This window comes from Kogia breviceps, chromosome 4 (assembly GCF_026419965.1).
Source record: "Kogia breviceps isolate mKogBre1 chromosome 4, mKogBre1 haplotype 1, whole genome shotgun sequence".
Classification (NCBI taxonomy): domain Eukaryota; kingdom Metazoa; phylum Chordata; class Mammalia; order Artiodactyla; family Physeteridae; genus Kogia; species Kogia breviceps.
Window position 1 is genome coordinate 109,701,103 of NC_081313.1, and position 18,119 is coordinate 109,719,221.

The 18,119-nt window shown below is 43.9% G+C and overlaps 1 protein-coding gene across 35 annotated transcripts in view; it reads right to left on the reverse strand.

Moving 5' to 3' along the window:
* Positions 1 to 688: 688 nt before the first annotated feature.
* P4HA2 (prolyl 4-hydroxylase subunit alpha 2) overlaps positions 689 to 18,119 on the reverse strand; it is a 41,627-nt gene continuing 24,196 nt past the window's right edge. For 22 of the 35 annotated variants that reach the window (XM_059061826.2, XM_067031579.1, XM_067031566.1 and 19 more), the window contains 6 exons: positions 17,832 to 17,931; positions 13,802 to 13,855; positions 13,188 to 13,253; positions 11,360 to 11,428; positions 10,654 to 10,750; positions 689 to 1,147 (listed from right to left, as the gene is read on the reverse strand). In XM_059061826.2, coding sequence (XP_058917809.1) covers positions 1,077 to 1,147; positions 10,654 to 10,750; positions 11,360 to 11,428; positions 13,188 to 13,253; positions 13,802 to 13,855; positions 17,832 to 17,931 — 457 coding nt within the window. In that variant the 3' untranslated portion in view covers positions 689 to 1,076. Of the gene's footprint in view, positions 1,148 to 10,653; positions 10,751 to 11,359; positions 11,429 to 13,187; positions 13,254 to 13,301; positions 13,362 to 13,801; positions 13,856 to 17,831; positions 17,932 to 18,119 lie in introns of all 35 variants that reach the window. The other 13 variants (XM_067031583.1, XM_067031570.1, XM_067031573.1 and 10 more) reach the window with 2 other exon arrangements.

Genomic DNA, 18,119 nt, shown 5'->3' on the forward strand with positions numbered 1-18,119 from the left:
GATTCCACTATAAAAAGTTCAATATAAGGGAAAACAAAATTTTTATTTATTTTTATTACTATTTATTTAGTAATAAAATTTTTATTTTTAAATAAATTTTATCTAAAATAAAACTTGTATTTATTATTTTATATTACTATTTATTTAGGGATATAGACACATATACTAAAAATACAAAGAAAAGCAAAAGCATGACTACCACAAATCACTAGACAATGGTTACCACGGAGGTACTGGGGGAAGGTCAGAAATGTGATCATGGAGGGACTCACAGCAGGTCCTGAGGTGTAAATTTGAAAATAATCTCTTCTCTAACCCAGGCGATGGTGACATGGGTGCTCGTGCTCACCTTCATATTCTTTAAACTGTACATCCATGTATCACAAACAATTGTGTGTATCTCAAAATTTTTAAGTTAGAAATTTCAAATTATAACAGCATCACAATCATGGACATACATGATCTCTTTGTTCTCTGAGATGCAAGGAGGGACTGTCTCCTTTACTTTGCAGAAAGGACACTGAAGCTTAGAGAAAAAATAAGTGTTGAAACCTGGTCTAGAACCTAACATCAGGGTTTGCCACTCAAGTATTCATTACCTAGATTCTGCCTGTACAGAGAAGATGCATAGGAAATGGTGAACTTGGTAAAAGCTCCCCGTCTTAAAAAAATACTCCAAATAAGGCTCTTTAAGGCTTCTGGCAGGGACATTTTATTTTTTGGTTAAAGCCACATTAATAGAAATTCCATAAAAACAAGCATGTAAACAAGGTATCAGAACTTTGGTTCACTGAAACATCTCACACCGAAAGCATCTGAGGTACAAAAAGCACCTTGCTAGGTGCTAGACCACCTGACTCTGCTCCAACCCTACCTACCCTTGTGGCCAGAGATAGCTGACTGGTAAGGCTGGGACCCAAGTCACCCAGGCCCTTCCCCAGGACCTTCTCTGCTCCAAATATTCACGCCTCCAAACACCCGCCTGACAAAGGCTGGAAAGTAGAGGGGGTCTGTCACGTTGAACTTGAAGACAACATGGGCTGTGGGGCCAGGGAGGTGAAGGGCAGAAAAGGATGTCAGTCAACTTCTGTTGATCCACATGGCCTCAAGAACTCCTGTCCTCGTTCATGGAACCACTTATTGGAGACTGTGAACAGATAGAAAGTATGTTACAATCCTGTTGGTTCAGCAGCCAAAATTAATGATCCTTCTTGATGACTCCTACACTGGGCCTGGGAATCAGACATGAGTAAGACTTGGTTTCGGGCATCAAGTTACTTATGAGCTGGTGAGGAAGAGAGATAACTGTACAAAACTCTGTCAGTGACACACGATACATGTGTGTAGGTTGCCGTGGAAACAGAGTCAAAGGGCATCTAACCATGTGGGGGAAGAGGAAACCCCAAGGCTGGGACATAGAGCTGAATAGGAGTTATCCAGGGAAGAAGATGGACAGAACAGGTGGTTCCTATACCAAGGGGGTCTAGGAAGTGGGAACAGGATGAGAAAGACATCAAGGCATGATCCACACTGGTATGTGTTAAGGACTCCAACAAGCTTGATATTACTGGGATGTGGTGGGTGGGAACTCAGAAGTAAGAGACGAGGAAGCCTGATAGGATTGTGGAGGGCCTGGATGTCAACCTCAGGAGCTCTGGGCCAGCAGATCAATCTTGTGTGCTGTGGGTAGCAGAGAAGCAGAGCTGATGCTAGCACTATCACCTAAAGTTGTGTCTTAAATGCTCACAAACCACAATTTCACTTCTCAATATAGACTTTCATAATGAATGAGAAAACAAATTGCTTTTAATGTACTAATGAAGTCATAGTACTTTTAAAATACAATTTATAATAACTAATTTTTGTAAGTAATACATGTACTTAGTTGAAAAACTCAAATTGTTCTACAAGGCTTTTATAATGATAAATAGCAATCTCCTACCTACTCCTTCCCACCACCAATCCCCACTTCCTCAAACATTCAACTCTTGTTTCTTCTGATATTTATCCTCATTTTTCTAAAACATAATATTATTTCTTGACTTCCAACTTTAGATTTTATATGTTGACAGTCTACCATGGAAGATGGAGATTTGGAATTTTTTACACCACTCTTAAAATACATAGATCCCCCTCCCATCCCCCAATATAGTTAAATCACAAGTTCTAATTAACTTAATATTCAGTATTTACATTATTATGTCATGTAAATATTACTCACACTTGAGCTACCGAATAGATGAAACAGCTCACCCTTGAACAACATGTTTGAACTGAACGAGTCCACTTATATGCAGATTTTTTTCATTAGTAAATACTACATTACTACATGATCCGCAGTTAGCTGAATTTGCAAATGCAGAAACTTGGATATACAGGAACCGTGCATATGGAGGGCCAACTATAAATGAGACACGGATTTTCAGCTGTGCAGAGGGTCAGCACCCCTAACCCTGCCTTGTTTTTGTTTTTTTTTTAACATCTTTATTGGAGTATAACTGCTTTACAATGGTGTGTAAGTTTCTGCTTTATAACAAAGTGAATCAGCTATACATATACATATATCCTCCTATCTCTTCCCTCTTGCGTCTCCCTCCCTCCCACCCTCCCTATCCCACCCCGTAGGTTGTCACAAAGCACCGAGCTGATCTCCCTGTGCAATGTGGCTGCTTCCCACCAGCTATCGGTTTTACATTTGGTAGTGTATATATGTCCATGCCACTCTCACTTTGTCCCAGCTTACCATTCCCCCTTCCTGTGGTCTCAAGTCCATTCTCCAGTAGGTCTGCATCTTTATTCCCAACATGCCCCTAGGTTCCTCATGACCATTTTTTTTCTTTTTTAGATTCCATATATATGTGTTAGCATACAGTACTTGTTTTTCTCTTTCCGATTTACTTCACTCTGTATGACAGACTCTAGATCCATCTACCTCACTACAAATAACTCAATTTCGTTTCTTTTTGTGGCAGAGTAATATTCCATTGTATATATGTGCCACATCTTCTTTATCCATTCATCTGTTGATGGACACTTAGGTTGCTTCCATGTCCTGGCTATCGTAAATAGAGCTGCAATGAACATTGTGGTACATGACTCTTTTTGAATTATGGTTTTCTCAGGGTATATGCCCAGTAGTGGGATTGCTGGGTCATATGGTAGTTCTATTTTTAGTTTTTTAAGGAACCTCTACACTGTTCTCCACAGTGGCTGTATCAATTTACATTCCCACCAACAGTGCAAAAGGGTTCCCTTTTCTCTAGCATTTATTGTTTGTAGATTTTTTGATGATGGCCATTCTGACTGGTATGACGTGGTATCTCATTGTAGTTTTGATTTCCATTTCTCTAATGATTAATGATGTTGAGCATGCTTTCATGTGTTTGTTGGCAATCTGTATATCTTCTTTGGAGAAATGTCTATTTAGGTCTTCTGCCCATTTTTGGATTGAGTTGTCCATTTTTTTTGATATTGAGCTGCATGCGCTGCTTGTAAATTTTGGAGATTAATCCTTTGTCAGTTGCTTCATTTGCAAATATTTTCTCCCATGCTGAGGGTTGTGTTTTCATCTTGTTTATGGTTTCCTTTGCTGTGCAAAGGCTTTTAAATTTCATTAGGTCTCATTTATTTTTGTTATTTCCATTTCTCTAGAAGGTGGGTTGAAAAGGATCTTGCTGTGATTTATGTAAAAGAGTGTTCTTCCTATGTTTTCCTCTAAGAGTTTTATAGTGTCTGGCCTTACATTTAGGTCTTTAATCCATTTTGAGTTTATTTTTGTGTATGTTAGGAAGTGTTCTAATTTCATTCTTTTACATGTAGCTGTCCAGTTTTCCCAGCACCACTTATTGAAGAGGCTGTCTTTTCTCCACTGTATACTCTTGCCTCCTTTATCAAAAATAAGGTGACCATATGTGCATGGGTTTATTTCTGGGCTTTCAATCCTGTTCCATTGATCTATATGTCTGTTTTTGTGCCAGTACCATACTGTCTTAATTACTGTAGCTTTGTAGTATAGTCTGAAGTCTGGGAGCGTGATTCCTCCAGCTCCATTTTTCCTCAAGATTGCTTTGGCTATTTGGGGTCTTTTGTGTTTCCATACAAATTGTGAAATTTTTTGTTCTAGTTCTATGAAAAATGCCAGTGGTAATTTGATAGGGATTGCATTGAATCTGCAGATTGCTTTGGGTAATAGAGTCATTTTCACAATGTTGATTCTTCCTTTCCAAGCACATGGTATATAGCTCCATCTATTTGTATCATCTTTAATTACTTTCATCAGTGTCTTATAGTTTTCTGCATACAGGTCTTTTTTCTCCTTAGGTAGGTTTATTCCTAGGTATTTTATTCTTTTTGTTGCAATGGTAAATGGGAGTGTTTCCTTAATTTCACTTTCAGATTTTTCATCATTAGTGTATAGGAATGCAAGAGATTCTGTGCATTTATTTTGTATCCTGCTACTTTACCAAATTCATTAATTACCTCTAGTAGTTTTCTGGTAGCATCTTTAGGACTCTCTATGTATAGTATCATGTCACCTGCAAACAGTGACAGCTTTACTTCTTCTTTTCCGACTTGGATTCCTTTTTTTTTCTCTGATTGCTGTGGCTAAAACTTCCAAAACAATGTTGAATAATACTGGGGAGTGTGGGCAGCCTTGTCTTGTTCCTGATCTTAGTGGAAATGCTTTCAGTTTTTCACCATTGAGGACGGTGTTGGCTGTGGGTTTGTCATATATGGCCTTTATTATGTTGAGGTGAGTTCCCTCTATGCCTAGTTTCTGGAGGGTTTTTATCATAAACAGTTGTTGAATTTTGTCAAAAGCTTTTTCTGCATCTATTGAGATGATCATATGGTTTTTATTCTTCAACTTGTTAATATGGTGTATCCCATTGATTGATTCATGTATACTGAAGAATCCTTGCATTCTTGGGATAAGAATCCTTGCATTCTTGATCATGGTGTATGATCCTTTTAATGTGCTGTTGGATTCTGTTTGCTAGTATTTTGTTGAGGATTTTTACATCTATGTTCATCAGTGATATTGGCCTGTAGTTTTCTTTGTGACGTCTTTGTCTGGTTTTGGTATCAGGGTGATGGTGGCCTCACAGAATGAGTTTGGGAGTGTTCCTCTGCTATATTTTGGAAAAGTTTGAGAAGGATAGGTGTTTGTTCTTCTCTAAATGTTTGAGAGAATTTGCCTGTGAAGCCATCTGGCCCTGGGCTTTTGTTTGTTGGAAGATTTTAAATCACAGTTTCAATTTCAGTGCTTGTGATCGGTCTGTTTATATTTTCTGTTTCTTCCTGGTTCAGTCTCGGAAGGTTGTGCTTTTCTAAGAATGTGTCCATTTCTTCCAGGTTGTCCATTTTATTGGCATAGAGTTGCTTGTAGTAATCTCTCATGATCCTTTGTATTTCTGCAGTGACAGTTGTTACTTCTCCTTTTTCATTTCTAATTCTATTGATTTGAGTCTTCTCCCTTTTTTTCTTGATGAGTCTGGCTAATGGTTTATCAATTTTATTTATCTTCTCAAAGAACCAGCTTTTAGTTTTATTGATCTTTGCTATTGTTTCTTTCATTCCTTTTTCATTTACTTCTGATCTGATCTTTATGATTTCTTTTCTTCTGCTAATTTTGGGAGTTTTTTTGTTCTTCTTTCTCTAATTGCTTTAGGTGTAAGGTTAGGTTGTTTATTTGAGATGTTTCTTGTTTCTTAAGGTAGGATTGTATTACTATAAACTTCCCTCTTAGAACTGCTTTTGCTGCATCCCACAGGTTTGGGGTCATCGTGTTTTCATTGTCATTTGTTTCTAGGTATTTTTTTTATTTCCCCTTCGATTTCTTCAGTGATCTCTTGGTTATTAAGTAGTGTACTGTTCAGTCTCCATGTGTTTGTAATTCTGACAAATTTTTTCCTGTAAATGATGTCTAGTTTCAGAGCATGGTGGTCAGAAAAGATACTTGATATGATTTCAATTTTCTTAAATTTACCTAGGCTTGATTTGTGACCCAAGATATTATCTGTACTGGAGAATGTTCCATGAGCACTTGAGAAGTGTATTTTGTTGTTTTTGGATGGAATGTCCTATAAATATCAATTAAGTCCATCTTGTTTAATGTATCATTTAAATCTTGTGTTTCCTTATTTAGTTTCATTTTGGATGATCTGTTCATTGGTTAAAGTGGGGTGTTAAAGTCCCCTACTATGATTGTGTTACTGTCAATTTCCCCTTTTATGGCTGTTAGTATTTGCCTTATGTATTGAGGTGCTCCTATGTTGGGTGCATAAATATTTATAATTGTTATATCTTCTTCTTGGATTGATCCCTTGATCATTATGTAGTGTCCTTCTTTGTCTCTTTGTTTTAAAGTCTAGTTTGTCTGATATGAGAATTGCTACTCCAAATTTCTTTTGATTTCCATTTGCTTGGAATATCCTTTTCCATCCCCTCACTTTTGGTCTGTATGTGTCCCTAGGTCTGAAGTGGGTCTCTTGTAGACAGCACATATATGGGTCTTGTTTTTGTATCCATTCAGCCAGTCTGTGTCTTTTGGTTGGGGCATTTAACCCATTTACATTTAAGGTAATTATTGATATGTATGTTCCTATTACCATTTTCTTAATTGTTTTGGGCTTGTTATTGTAGGTCTTTTCCTCCTCTTATGTTTCCTGCCTAGAGAAGTTCCTTTAGCATTTGTTGTAAAGCTGGTTTGGTGGTGCTGAATTCTCTTAACTTTCGCTTATCTGTAAAGGTTTTAATTTCTCCATCAAACCTGATGAGATCCTTGCGGGTAGAGTAATCCTGGTTGTAGGTTTTTCCCTTTCATCACTTTAAATATGTCCTGCCACTCCCTTCTGGCTTGCAGAGTTTCTGCTGAAATATCAGCTGTTAACCTTATGGGGATTCCCTCATATGTTATTTGTTGTTTTTCCCTTGCTTTTAATATTTTTTCTTTGTATTTAATTTTTGATAAGTTTGATTAATATGTATCTTGGCATGTTTCTTCTTGGATTTATCCTATATGGGACTCTGTGCTTCCTGGACTTGATTAACTATTTCCTTTCCCATATTAGGGAAGTTTTCAACTATAATCTCTTCAAATATTTTCTCCGTCCCTTTCTTTTTCTCTTCTTCTTCTGGGACCCCTATAATTTGAATGTTGGTGCATTTAATGTTGTCCCAGAGGTCTCTGAGACTGTCCTCAATTCTTTTCATTCTTTGTTTTCATTCTGCTCTGTGGTAGTTATTTCCAATATTTTATCTTCCAGATTACTTATCCATTCTTCTGCCTCAGTTATTCTGCTATTGATTCCTTCTAGAGAGTTTTTAATTTCATTTATTGTGTTGTTCATCATTTGTTTACTCTTTAGTTCTTCTAGGTCCTTGTTAAACGTTTCTTGTATTTTCTCCATTCTACTTCCAAGATTTGGGGTCATCTTTACTATCATTAGTCTGAATTCTTTTTCAGGTAGACTGCCAATTTCCTCTTCATTTGTTTGGTCTGGTGGGTTTTTACCTTGCTCCTTCATCTGCTGTGTGTTTCACTGTCTTCTCATTTTGCTTAACTTACTGTGTTTAGGGTCTCCTTTTTGCAGGCTGCAGGTTTGTAGTTACCATTGTTTTTGGTGTCTGCCGCCAGTGGCTAAGGTTGGTTCAGTGGGTTGTGTAGGCTTCCTGGTGGAGGGGACTAGTGCCTGTGTTCTGGTGGATGAGGGTGGATCTTGTCTTTCTGGTGGGCAGGTCTGCGTCTGGTGGTGTATTTTGCGGTGTCTGTGACCTTATTGTGATTTTAGGCAGAGTCTCTGCTAATGGGTGGGGTTGTGTTCCTGTCTTGCTGGTTGTTTGGCATAGGGTGTCCAGCACTGTAGCTTGCTGGTCGTTGAGTGGAGCTGGGTCTTGGCGTTGAGATGGAGATTTCTGGGAGATTTTCACCGTTTGTTATTACGTGGAGCTGGGAGGTCTCTGGTGGACCAATGTCCTGAACTCAGCTCTCCCACCTCAGAGCCACAGGTCTGATGCCCAGCCGAAGCACGAAGACCCTGTCATCCACACAGCTCAGAATAAAGGGGATAAAAAAAGAAAGAAAAATAATAATAATAAAATAGAATAAAGTTATTAAAATAAAAAATAATTATTAATTTTTTAAAAATTTAAAAAGTAATAAAAAAGAAAGAAAGAGCAACCAAACCAAAAAACAAATCCACCAATGATAACAAGTGCTAAAAACTATACTAAAAAAAAAAAAAAACAACAGACAGAACCCTAGGACAAATGGTAGAAGCAAAGCTATACAGACAAAATCACACACAGAAGCATACACATACACAATCACAAAAAGAGGAAAAGGAAAAATATATATATATCATTGCTCCCAAAGTCCACCGCCTCAGTTTGGGATGATTCGTTCTGTCCATTCAGGTATTCCAGAGACGCAGGGTACATCAAGTTGATTGTGGAGATTTAATCCACCGCTCCTGAGGCTGCTGGGAGAGATTTCCTTTTCTCTTCATTGTTCGCACAGCTCCTGGGGTTCAGCTTTGGATTGGGTGCTGCCTTTGCGTGTAGGTCGCCTGAGGGCATCTGTTCCCCACTCAGACAGGATGGGATTAAAGTATCAGCTGATTAGGGTGCTCTGGCTCACCCAGGCCGGGGGGAGGGAGAGATACGGAATGCGGGGCAAGCCTGCGGTGGCAGAGGCCAGCAGGACGTTGCACCAGTGTCAGGCACACCGTGTGTTTTCCCAGGGAAGTTGTCCTTGGATCATGGGACCCTGGCAGTGGCGGGTTGCACAGGCTCCTGGGAGGGGAGGTGTGGATAGTGACCTGTGCTTGCACACAGGCTTCTTGGTGGCTACAGCAGCAGGCTTAGCATCTCATGCCCATCTCTGGGGTCTGCACTGATAGCTGCAGCTCGCGCCCATCTCTGGAGCTCCTTTAAGCAGTGCTCTTAATCCCCTCTCCTCATGCACCGCAAAACAAAGAGGCAAGAAAAAGTCTCTTGCCTCTTCGGCAGCTCCAGGCGTTTTCCCGGACTCCCTCCCAGCTACCTGTGGTGCGCTAACCCCCTTCAGGCTGTGTTCACACAGCCAACCCCAGTCCTCTCCCTGGGGTCTGACCCCCAAAGCCCAAGCCTCAGCTCCCAGCCCCCACACCCCCACCCCCTGGCGGGTGAGCAGACATGCCTCTCGAGCTGGTGAGTGTTGGCCGGCATCGATCCTCCGTGCGGAAATCTCTCTGCTTTGCCCTCTGCACCCCTGTTGCTGCGCTCTCCTCCGTGCCTCCGAAGCTTCCCCACTCCACCACCCACGAAGGGGCTTCCTACTGTGTGGAAACCTTTCCTCCTTCACAGCTCGCTCCCACTGGTGCAGGTCCCATCCCTCTTCTTTTGTCTCTGTTTTTTCCGTTTTCTTTTGCCCTACCCAGGTACGTGGGGTTTCTTGCCTTTTGGGAGGTCTGAGTTCTGCCAGCATTCAGTAGGTGTTCTATAGGGGTTGTTCCACATGTAGATGTATTTCTGATGTATTTGCGGGAAGAAAGGTGATTTCCACATCTTACTCTTCCGCCATCTTTTTTTTTTTTTAATTTTATTATTGGCTGCGTTGGGTCTGTTACTGCATGCAGGCTTTTCTCTAGTTGTGGCGAGAAGGGGCTACTCTTCGTTGCAGTGTGAGGGTTTCTCATTGCAGTGCCTTCTCTTGTTGCAGAGTACAGGCTCTAAGCGCATGGGCTTCAGTAGTTGTGGCTCACAGGCTCTAAAGCACAGGCTCAGTAGTCATGGCGCACGGGATTAGGTGCTCCGCAGCATGTGGGATCTTCCCGGACCAGGGCCCAAACCCGTGTTCCCTGCATTGGCAGGAGGATTCTTAACCACTGTGCCACCATGGAAGACCTCTTCTGCCATCTTGAAGCTCCTCCCCTGCTTTGTTCAAGGGTCAATTGTACTTATATTTGCTTTCTTGTACAACTTTTTTCTTTTCTCATTTTCTTTTTCATTTGCTTCATTTTCTTTGAACCTATCACTCTTTATTGCCATAACCCTCCAAGAGGGCTATAAACTTATCTCTTTGTGATCACTTCCTGTCACATCCTGCTTCAAGCCTCTCCATGACTCACCACAGCTGCTTCCAGAACAACGCTCAACTTTAGCCTCCACAGTTTGGTCCCAGCCTTGAGCCTCATCTCTTGGCCCCTGTGCCATGGGCCTCCCCTTGCGCAAGAGACAAAGGCAGCCAGCCCCCACACCTATGATGCTGGTTTTAGCCTGTGCCTTGTTCCACTTGGGTTTTGCTTGCCTGGGACACACTCTCCTCTCTGTCTCCAGTTCTCCCCCACTGCAACCTCAGAACCCTTGCCAGAGTCCACTTTTCTGGGAAGCCATCCTGGACCTACGATGCTTATGTAGCTATTCTTCCTTGGGGATTCCTTAGCTCTCTAGGCATCTCTGAGAGTGTTCCCAACCAGCTGTCTTGGCACATAACTAGCTGAGTGGACAGAAACATGGATGGGTGGGACTACCAGTTAGCAAGAAAAAAAAAAAATCGCAAAAAGGGAGACAATCTTGGCTTTGTGAAAATTTAGCAGCAACTGTCTCCTAGCTCAGTCTCAGGCTGACCACTAGAGCCCAGATGCCAACACCACACCTTAAGCCACTCACCCCACTTGCAGCCCACAAGCACGGGGCAGGCAGCATGTCTCGTTCTGTAGTCACCTTCCCCGCTCCGCAGAAGGTTGTACCAGAATACAGCCGTGCCCTGGAAAGAGAAGGCCTGTCATACAACACCCTTAGATATTGGGCTCAAGGATCTAACCCCGAGTACCAAAGAGCCCTCCCTGAGCAGAAACACCCTCACTTTCCCATGTCCAGGGGCACAGGGCTTTGGGACTCCAGTATAGAGAAGCTCCCCAGAAAGCACCTACCCTTCACAGTAGCGTGGATGTTTGGAATCCCACCTGGCCCTGAAGGGACTTCCCTCTCCATCCCATCTCCCCAGATGGAAGCTGAGACCACAGGTCAGGGTTCAGACAGGAAGGGGCTAAGGCCCCTCAAAGTGACAGTCAAGCCGGCCAGAGAATGGGACTAGGAGACATGGATGAGGTCTGAGTCCTGCACTTCAACTTTTGACCCACAAGAACCAGAACTTGGGCTTCCCTGGTGGCGCAGTGGTTCAGAGTCCGCCTGCCGATGCAGGAGACGTGGGTTCGTGCCCTGGTCCGGGAAGATCCCACATGCCGCGGAGCAACTAAGCCAGTGAGCCATGGCCGCTGGGCCTGCGCGTCCAGAGCCTGTGCTCCACAACGGGAGAGGCCACAACAGTGAGGCGTGCATACCGCAAAAAAAAAAAAAAAGAACCAGAACTTACCTTCTTAGGCCAAAGTGCAGCCCCCAGATCAGGAAAGACAGTGGCACCACCAGCTTCCACATCGCTCATCTGGGAATACAAGGCATGGAGCTTGGCCCTTCTACTCAATGCTCTCAGAGCAACTGAGCCACCAAGGACATGACAAAGTATGCGGGTCACCCTCCTCTGAGCATGAGCAACTCCACCACCAGCCCTTTGGCCAAGAAAGGCTCTTCCCACACCCTGCCCCTCCCTAAACCCTGCTTAATCTGTGTGGTTCATCAGGACAGTCTCCATGCCATGGAGAGATGTAGGCCTGCAGGATACCCATATCCTGGCTGTCCTCAAGTGGGAAAAATCTGAGTCTGTTCTGGGAAAATGCCTGACTGACCCCCACCCCCTTTATCCTCATCCAGGCTGGCCTGCCTAAGTCACTGTGCCCTGTGAGCTGCCCTGACCAGGAGCTCCCTGCAGCTTCTAACACCATCTGTGGTCCCAACTCTGGATTCTGTTTCTCTGGCTTGAGTAACGTGCAGCTCTAGTCAGACCCTCACCTTCCCAGAACAGCTACCTTCCCCAGGGCCAGCTAGGGCACTGTGTCTCCAGAGGGCCTGCTTTCTCCCACAGTAAAACCTCAAACTAAATGGAACACAATATCCACAGTAGCAAGGCTGCACTCACGCCCACAGAGCGTGCCTCAGCTCATGCCCAAAGTGCCACTTCTTTCTCATCTGTCTCTTACTTCAAGTGTTTTGCCTGTAATGTAATTAAACGTGGAGCTAAAATATTTCCACAGGACACATACCAGACAGACTGAAAGCCACCCAATAGATGTATGGTAAATGAATAAGATGAAAACCCCTGATGGCTTCCCACCAGAGTGGGGATCAAATCCAGGCTCTTTTCCAGAACCTGAAGGTCCTGGCAGTTTCACCAGCCTCTCCCTCTAGCCACCCCAGATTAATGCACTATCTCTGAGAGCCACAACCCTTTTTCTCTTTTTCCAACATCCCAATCTCCTTCTCTCTTCCAGGTCTCCACACATTCTCTTCTCTACCAGAAATCATGTTCCACCAACTAATTTCCACTCAATCTTCAAGTCTCAACTGACATGTTACTTCCCAAGGTAGGCCTTCTCTGAACCCCAACTCTGCACTACTTCTTCAAAGCACTTATCACTATGGTTAACTAAACAATTACTTCTCCTATGTTAAAAAGTAAGTCTTTCATATTAGGACCGTAAGCCCAAGAGAGACCACAAATGTCCTGCTCACCAGCATGTTCACAGCAGTCCCCAGAACATAACCACATGATAAAAACTTAAACGAGACACCAAAGGGAAAAGTGGACACAGGCTTCTGTCTCTAAGCTACTTGACAGCTTCTATGCCTCTCTAGACCTGGCTCTCCCAGCAGAGGGGAGAGGAAACTGTTCCTTGTGTGAGAGGTAAACCCAACAGCCTGTGGCTGGAGTACAGGCAGCAGGTGGCAGGCAGGCAGGCCACTGAGCTCTGGGGAAACGAAGGTAGCTTCATCTAAGAGCACTTCCAAGCTACCTCCTCACTCTGCTGCCAAGCAGGGAACCCTCCAGGACACACATCCCAAAAGTCCAGACTAGCTCTGGGCCATCAAATAGGAGCCAGGGATGTAAAGGTCACAGGGGTTGGGGGAAGCACACAAATGGGAACAAAGAGCAACTCTCTACTCCAGCCAAGAAGGGTGCTGAGGGCCAGAAGGGCCCAGCCATCGAGCAACAGCTGGTGGTATCAGCTCTGACAGGAGTGGATATAAGAGAGCACTCTGGACCCAGGCTCCCCTTAAGGCCCATACACTGCACACGTCATACTCACGTAGTTTAAGAAGGTGGCCACACGATTCCCCGTCCCTAAACGCTTGAAAGCATCTTGCTCATCCTTCTATAAAATTAAGTGAGAGTAAACAGGGGGCCTGTACCCAATACTTACATAGTTAAGAAACGTCGCTAACCTATTTCCCTCCGTTTTGAGGCCGCTGTCAAAAGGTCGCTGCAATAGACAACAACTTTCACCCGAGTTTGCAACTGACTTCACCCGCCACCCACAGGACTGGGGCCAAAAAGGTCAAGGAAAGGTACTAAGTATGTGTTCCATATATTGGCCTGGACTAGGGGCCAAGGCTGCAAAGGAAACCCTGGCCAGGCATGTGGGAGAGGGGGCAGGAACAGCTTTCACAGAGACCTAGTGAGGTCCTCTTCTTTAGAGTCAGGGCAAAGAATGGCAGGCTTGGGCCAGGGGGACCACTCCTGACCTCACAGGGGAAACAGCGGGCTGCACTTGGCTCTGGACTTGGGCTTCTCCAGCAACAAAGAGGGGGCCCTGGTGAGGCAGGGGGGCCTGATGTGAAGGCTACAGTGCTCCTAAAAGCTCCAGCCTTCTCAAACCAGCTACAGCAGAGCCCTTGAAAGCACCTGTGATTTGGGCCTTACCCTAGAGAAGTCAAAGTGTGGCTCGTACTGTCCTCCCATTCCATAATTAGCAACCTGGTGGGAAATAACAGCATTGGACTTTGTTAGCAGCATGAACCACCCTGAAGCAGCCTATCTCCTTAGGTAACAACCAGATCCCCAGGAGCAGCCTCTCAAAGGTAGGTAACTATCCCCTGCCAGTATGGGCAGAACAAATGCTGCAAACAGGTCTACAGCTGTGTCCAAGAGGAAGGGTGCAGCACAAATGTAGTTTCCCAAAAAGGAAAAGATGGGCAAGCTGCAGATGGCCACTGTGGAGTAGCTCCAGCCCTGCAGGGACACTTGGACAGCGGCAGAGGGAGCCCTCCTTGAGGCAGGCCCTGGCCTGGGCCCTGATTATTTGGAAGATAATGAGATGGTAATACAGAAGAATGCCAACAACAAACTCAGGATTGGGGTTTTTTTAATGCTAGTCTGGAAGCTACTCAGTGCCTGGCAGTGCTCCTGCCACCTCTGTCACCATGCCCCAGTAGTTCTTCTTGGTCAGGCTGAATAGGACAAACAAATCCCACTCCATCTCACAGTGGTACACTGCACAGAGTAATTCTGAATCCAAGTGAAGCAGCAGGGAATGGGTGGCTGGCTGCAGGAGGACCAAAACTGCTGCTCTACCTCAGTGCCCCCCGTGGAAGCCTGGACCTGGAATAGGGCCTGAGCTACCTCAGGTGTCACTAATTAGATTAGAAATCATAAATGCCTTTATGAACAGTTTATCACCATAATATAAGTCCTAAATCACAACGGTTATTTTAGCTTCAGTAGCTAGATGAGAGATGAAGTTCAAGACAAAATACAGAATCTGATATGAAAGCTGATGTACCAAATGGTACCACCAATGTCCATCTGGGAACACTTGGCTACTGTATCTTAATGAAATCATACACACCTTTGGAGTTCAACTGTTAGTCCTCAGAAAATTGATTTTGTATATCTGTTTTGGCGATTCTAACAGGTGAAAGATGCTGCAAAACTGGCAATAATGACGACCCATGGACATGAGAGAGAGAGAGGAAGGGTGAGCTTTACAGGAGAGAAAATCCTCCACTTGGAGTAGAAAACAGTATTTATTGCATGTGATGAAATGTGGATTTTCAGCAGCATGATTTTTCAGTGTCCAAAACAATAAAAATGTTGATATGAAGAGTCAGAATCAGTGAGAAAATATGCTGTCATATACTGCTTTAGACTTCAAGATTCCCACACCAGGGGCTTCCCTGGTGGCGCAGTGGTTAAGAATCCGCCTGCCAATGCAGGGGCCACGGGTTTGAGCCCTGGTCGGGGAAGATCCCACATGTTGTGGAGCAACTAAGCCCATGCACCACAACTACTGAGCCTGCGCACCTAGAGCCCGTGCTCCACAATAAGAGAAGCCACCACAATGAGAAGCCTGCGCACCGCAATGAAGAGCAGTCCCTGCTCGCAGCAACTAGAGAAAAAGCCCATGCCCAGCAAAGAAGACCCAAAGAGGCCAAAAATAAATAAATAAATTTATTTTTTTTTAATTGAAGAAAATTTTAAACATGACTGTGATCAGTTTGCCAGTGCACTCAGGAAAATTCAGTTGCTGCTTATTGCTGGAGCAGCAGGGTATGACTGCATTTTCCAACACTCCCACTTGTTGGATCGAGTGCTTAAACTTTCACTACCTGGGGATAATGAAAGAAGCTGTATTGTTAACAGCTGGCTCATCTTTTAACAGTTTTGGGAATCACATTTGATCATGGTGCTAAAGCTATTGTACCTATACTATTTTAATACTGTCCCCAAATAGTACAAGTGTCACAGGAACTTCCGGATGTGCAGCCATCAGAATCACCATCTGGGAAAACTCCAGGCCACAGACCCATACCTTTAATAACAAGCAACTATACATCAAAACTGATTCCTGGGAGGAGGTATTCATTTGTTAAAAAAGTAGAAGAATCAGTCCTTTGAAAAATGTGGGTATTTATGATACTGAGGTCAGAATGAAGGGGAAAAAATGGTTAGAAATCACTTATTTGGTGAGGCTGAGACATCTAGTCAGAAGTGTCTTCAATCTTCAAGAATTCTGGCAATGTAGCATCTCTTCCACTCTTAGGCCCTCATCCAATTCAAAAGAAAGCTTCTTTTGCCCTTTCTTCCAAATAATCTATAGCAAACACATCAACTACAGATGAAAGTGTCAACAGATAGCATGAAAACCAGTTCCTTTCCAGAAGCCTGTAGGGACCCTGGTGAGAAGGCTATTGCTGGTGCCTAGGCATGTATCACACTACATGGATTGTGGAATGAGCACAGAGAGACAGGTACTGAAACCCAGGTTCCTATCCTCAGACCATGTAGAATCAAAGCTTTCAACAATGCTGGCTGGCAAAGAAAATGCCAAGACAGTTCCTAGAGAATGAAAGCAAACAAAAATGGTGTCTCAACCTCCTGGCAGCTGTGGTCCAGGTATTCCAGAAGAGCCCTGACCATAAAAGCCCCTCCCCACTGGAGTTGTGGCATTCAGATCCCATTCATCAATTGAGTTACAATATGACAAGATGTCAGTTAAGATGAAGCCAGAGTTGTGGCAGAGAAGCCAGTCCAAGCACGAAGCTGTTGTCTTCTGGGGTTGCATGTGAGATAGGGTTCAGAGGGTGCAGCCAGGAGAGCAACAGGGGCACAGGTCCTGTACACTCTTTTCAGCCTCTTGGTCCAGGGTACAGAATCAGCAACCAAGAAGAACATCATCCTCAGTAAGGGCCACAACAGTCCTAACACTGGCTCCGATATGCAGTGATAGATGTCTTAACAACAACAGCAAAGCTGCTCCAGGAAGATATGAATCACAACTACGCCAACAGGGATGCACCCAGGGCATGGAGAGCCCCTATCACTCTTGAAATGGTGGTGTTCTCACACATAAGAGGAAAGTGGGAAATGTGGCAGAAGTCCTCTCTTGATGTGCTTGTCTGCAGAACTTACCTAAAAATTAGGCTTACAAACTCAACACTAAGTTGAGTTGAAATAAAAAAATTATATTAAAATTTCACAGGACGGTAAGGTAATCAGCATGTTTTTAAAAACTCTGGTGGACTTCACATAAATTCATAAGGATGACCTTCAATATTGGTCTTGATTGCTGACACAGCTATGCGGGGAAAAATGAGTGCTGATTTGCTTGGATGTGTCCAGGCAAAAGTTCAGAGAATCTTTTCCAAGTGATCTCAGTTCAGTATTCTACTGAAGAGCCATGGTTGATCAGGTAAAGTGTGATATCCTTAAATACATGGAAACTCTGGCCAAACAGACAGATCCAGGGGGCTCAAGAAAAATGCCAGTGAAATTTCTCTGGCAGTGTCTCAGGTCATCATTTTATAGCAGAACCCAGAAGTTGGGATGTTCAGAAGGGAGTGTAGCCAGTACTGATTTGAACTCAACAGAACAGACAACACATTAGTAGGAGATTTACCCAAAATTTTCAGCGTGGTGCTACCATGTTTCTTCACAATCACCTCTGAAATAAAAAGCAGGAAGCCAGGGTCCCAAGGGGGTACTTAGAAAGGAGTATTCCACCTTCACTGGCCAACCAGTCCAGGCCTCTCAATGCTACCAACGTATTACAGAACACTTTACCTCCAAGTGCATTTGACTATGACTCAGAACCATGACCTATGAAGATATTTATAGCACTTAGAGGTGTCCCTGAAACAACTCAGGATTTCAGCTTCTGTAGTCAAGAAGACATAAATGGGCCTGCCATGCCCACCAATGATCCCTAGCTCCTAGTATGATACTTGGGCACACAAAAGACATTCAGCTGACATTTGTTGAATGCTAATTGTTGAATGCCAGTGGGCATACTTAATTCTGGCTTCCCAACACGAGGTCACTCCATACTCATAGCATCCTGCAGTCCTACAGTTTATTGTGCAAGCCTCCCTATGTCTGGCCCTGAGCACCCTGGAAGACCATCTAGCTAGAAATACTCCCTTCCCAACTCCAGGGTCCCAGGAACCAGCCATACCTGCAACAATTCTGCAGTCTTTACTGTTAGGCCTGTGATGTGCTGCATCCGAAGATTCACCCGAGCCACAACAGGGTCATCCTCCTCCTCCAGCCAGGAGCTAAGCCAAAACAAGAGGGAGAGAAAGGAAGGTGGGGAAGGCAGGTTTAGATGAGGTTCTGCACTCTCTCTCCAGCATCAGGGCCAGCACTAACAGGTAGCACAGGGTGAGTGCTCCATGTAGGGGAGGTGCCTGCAGGGAGGACAAGCCAAACCACCCTCCCTTCAATAGGAACTGGGCCACCCCGC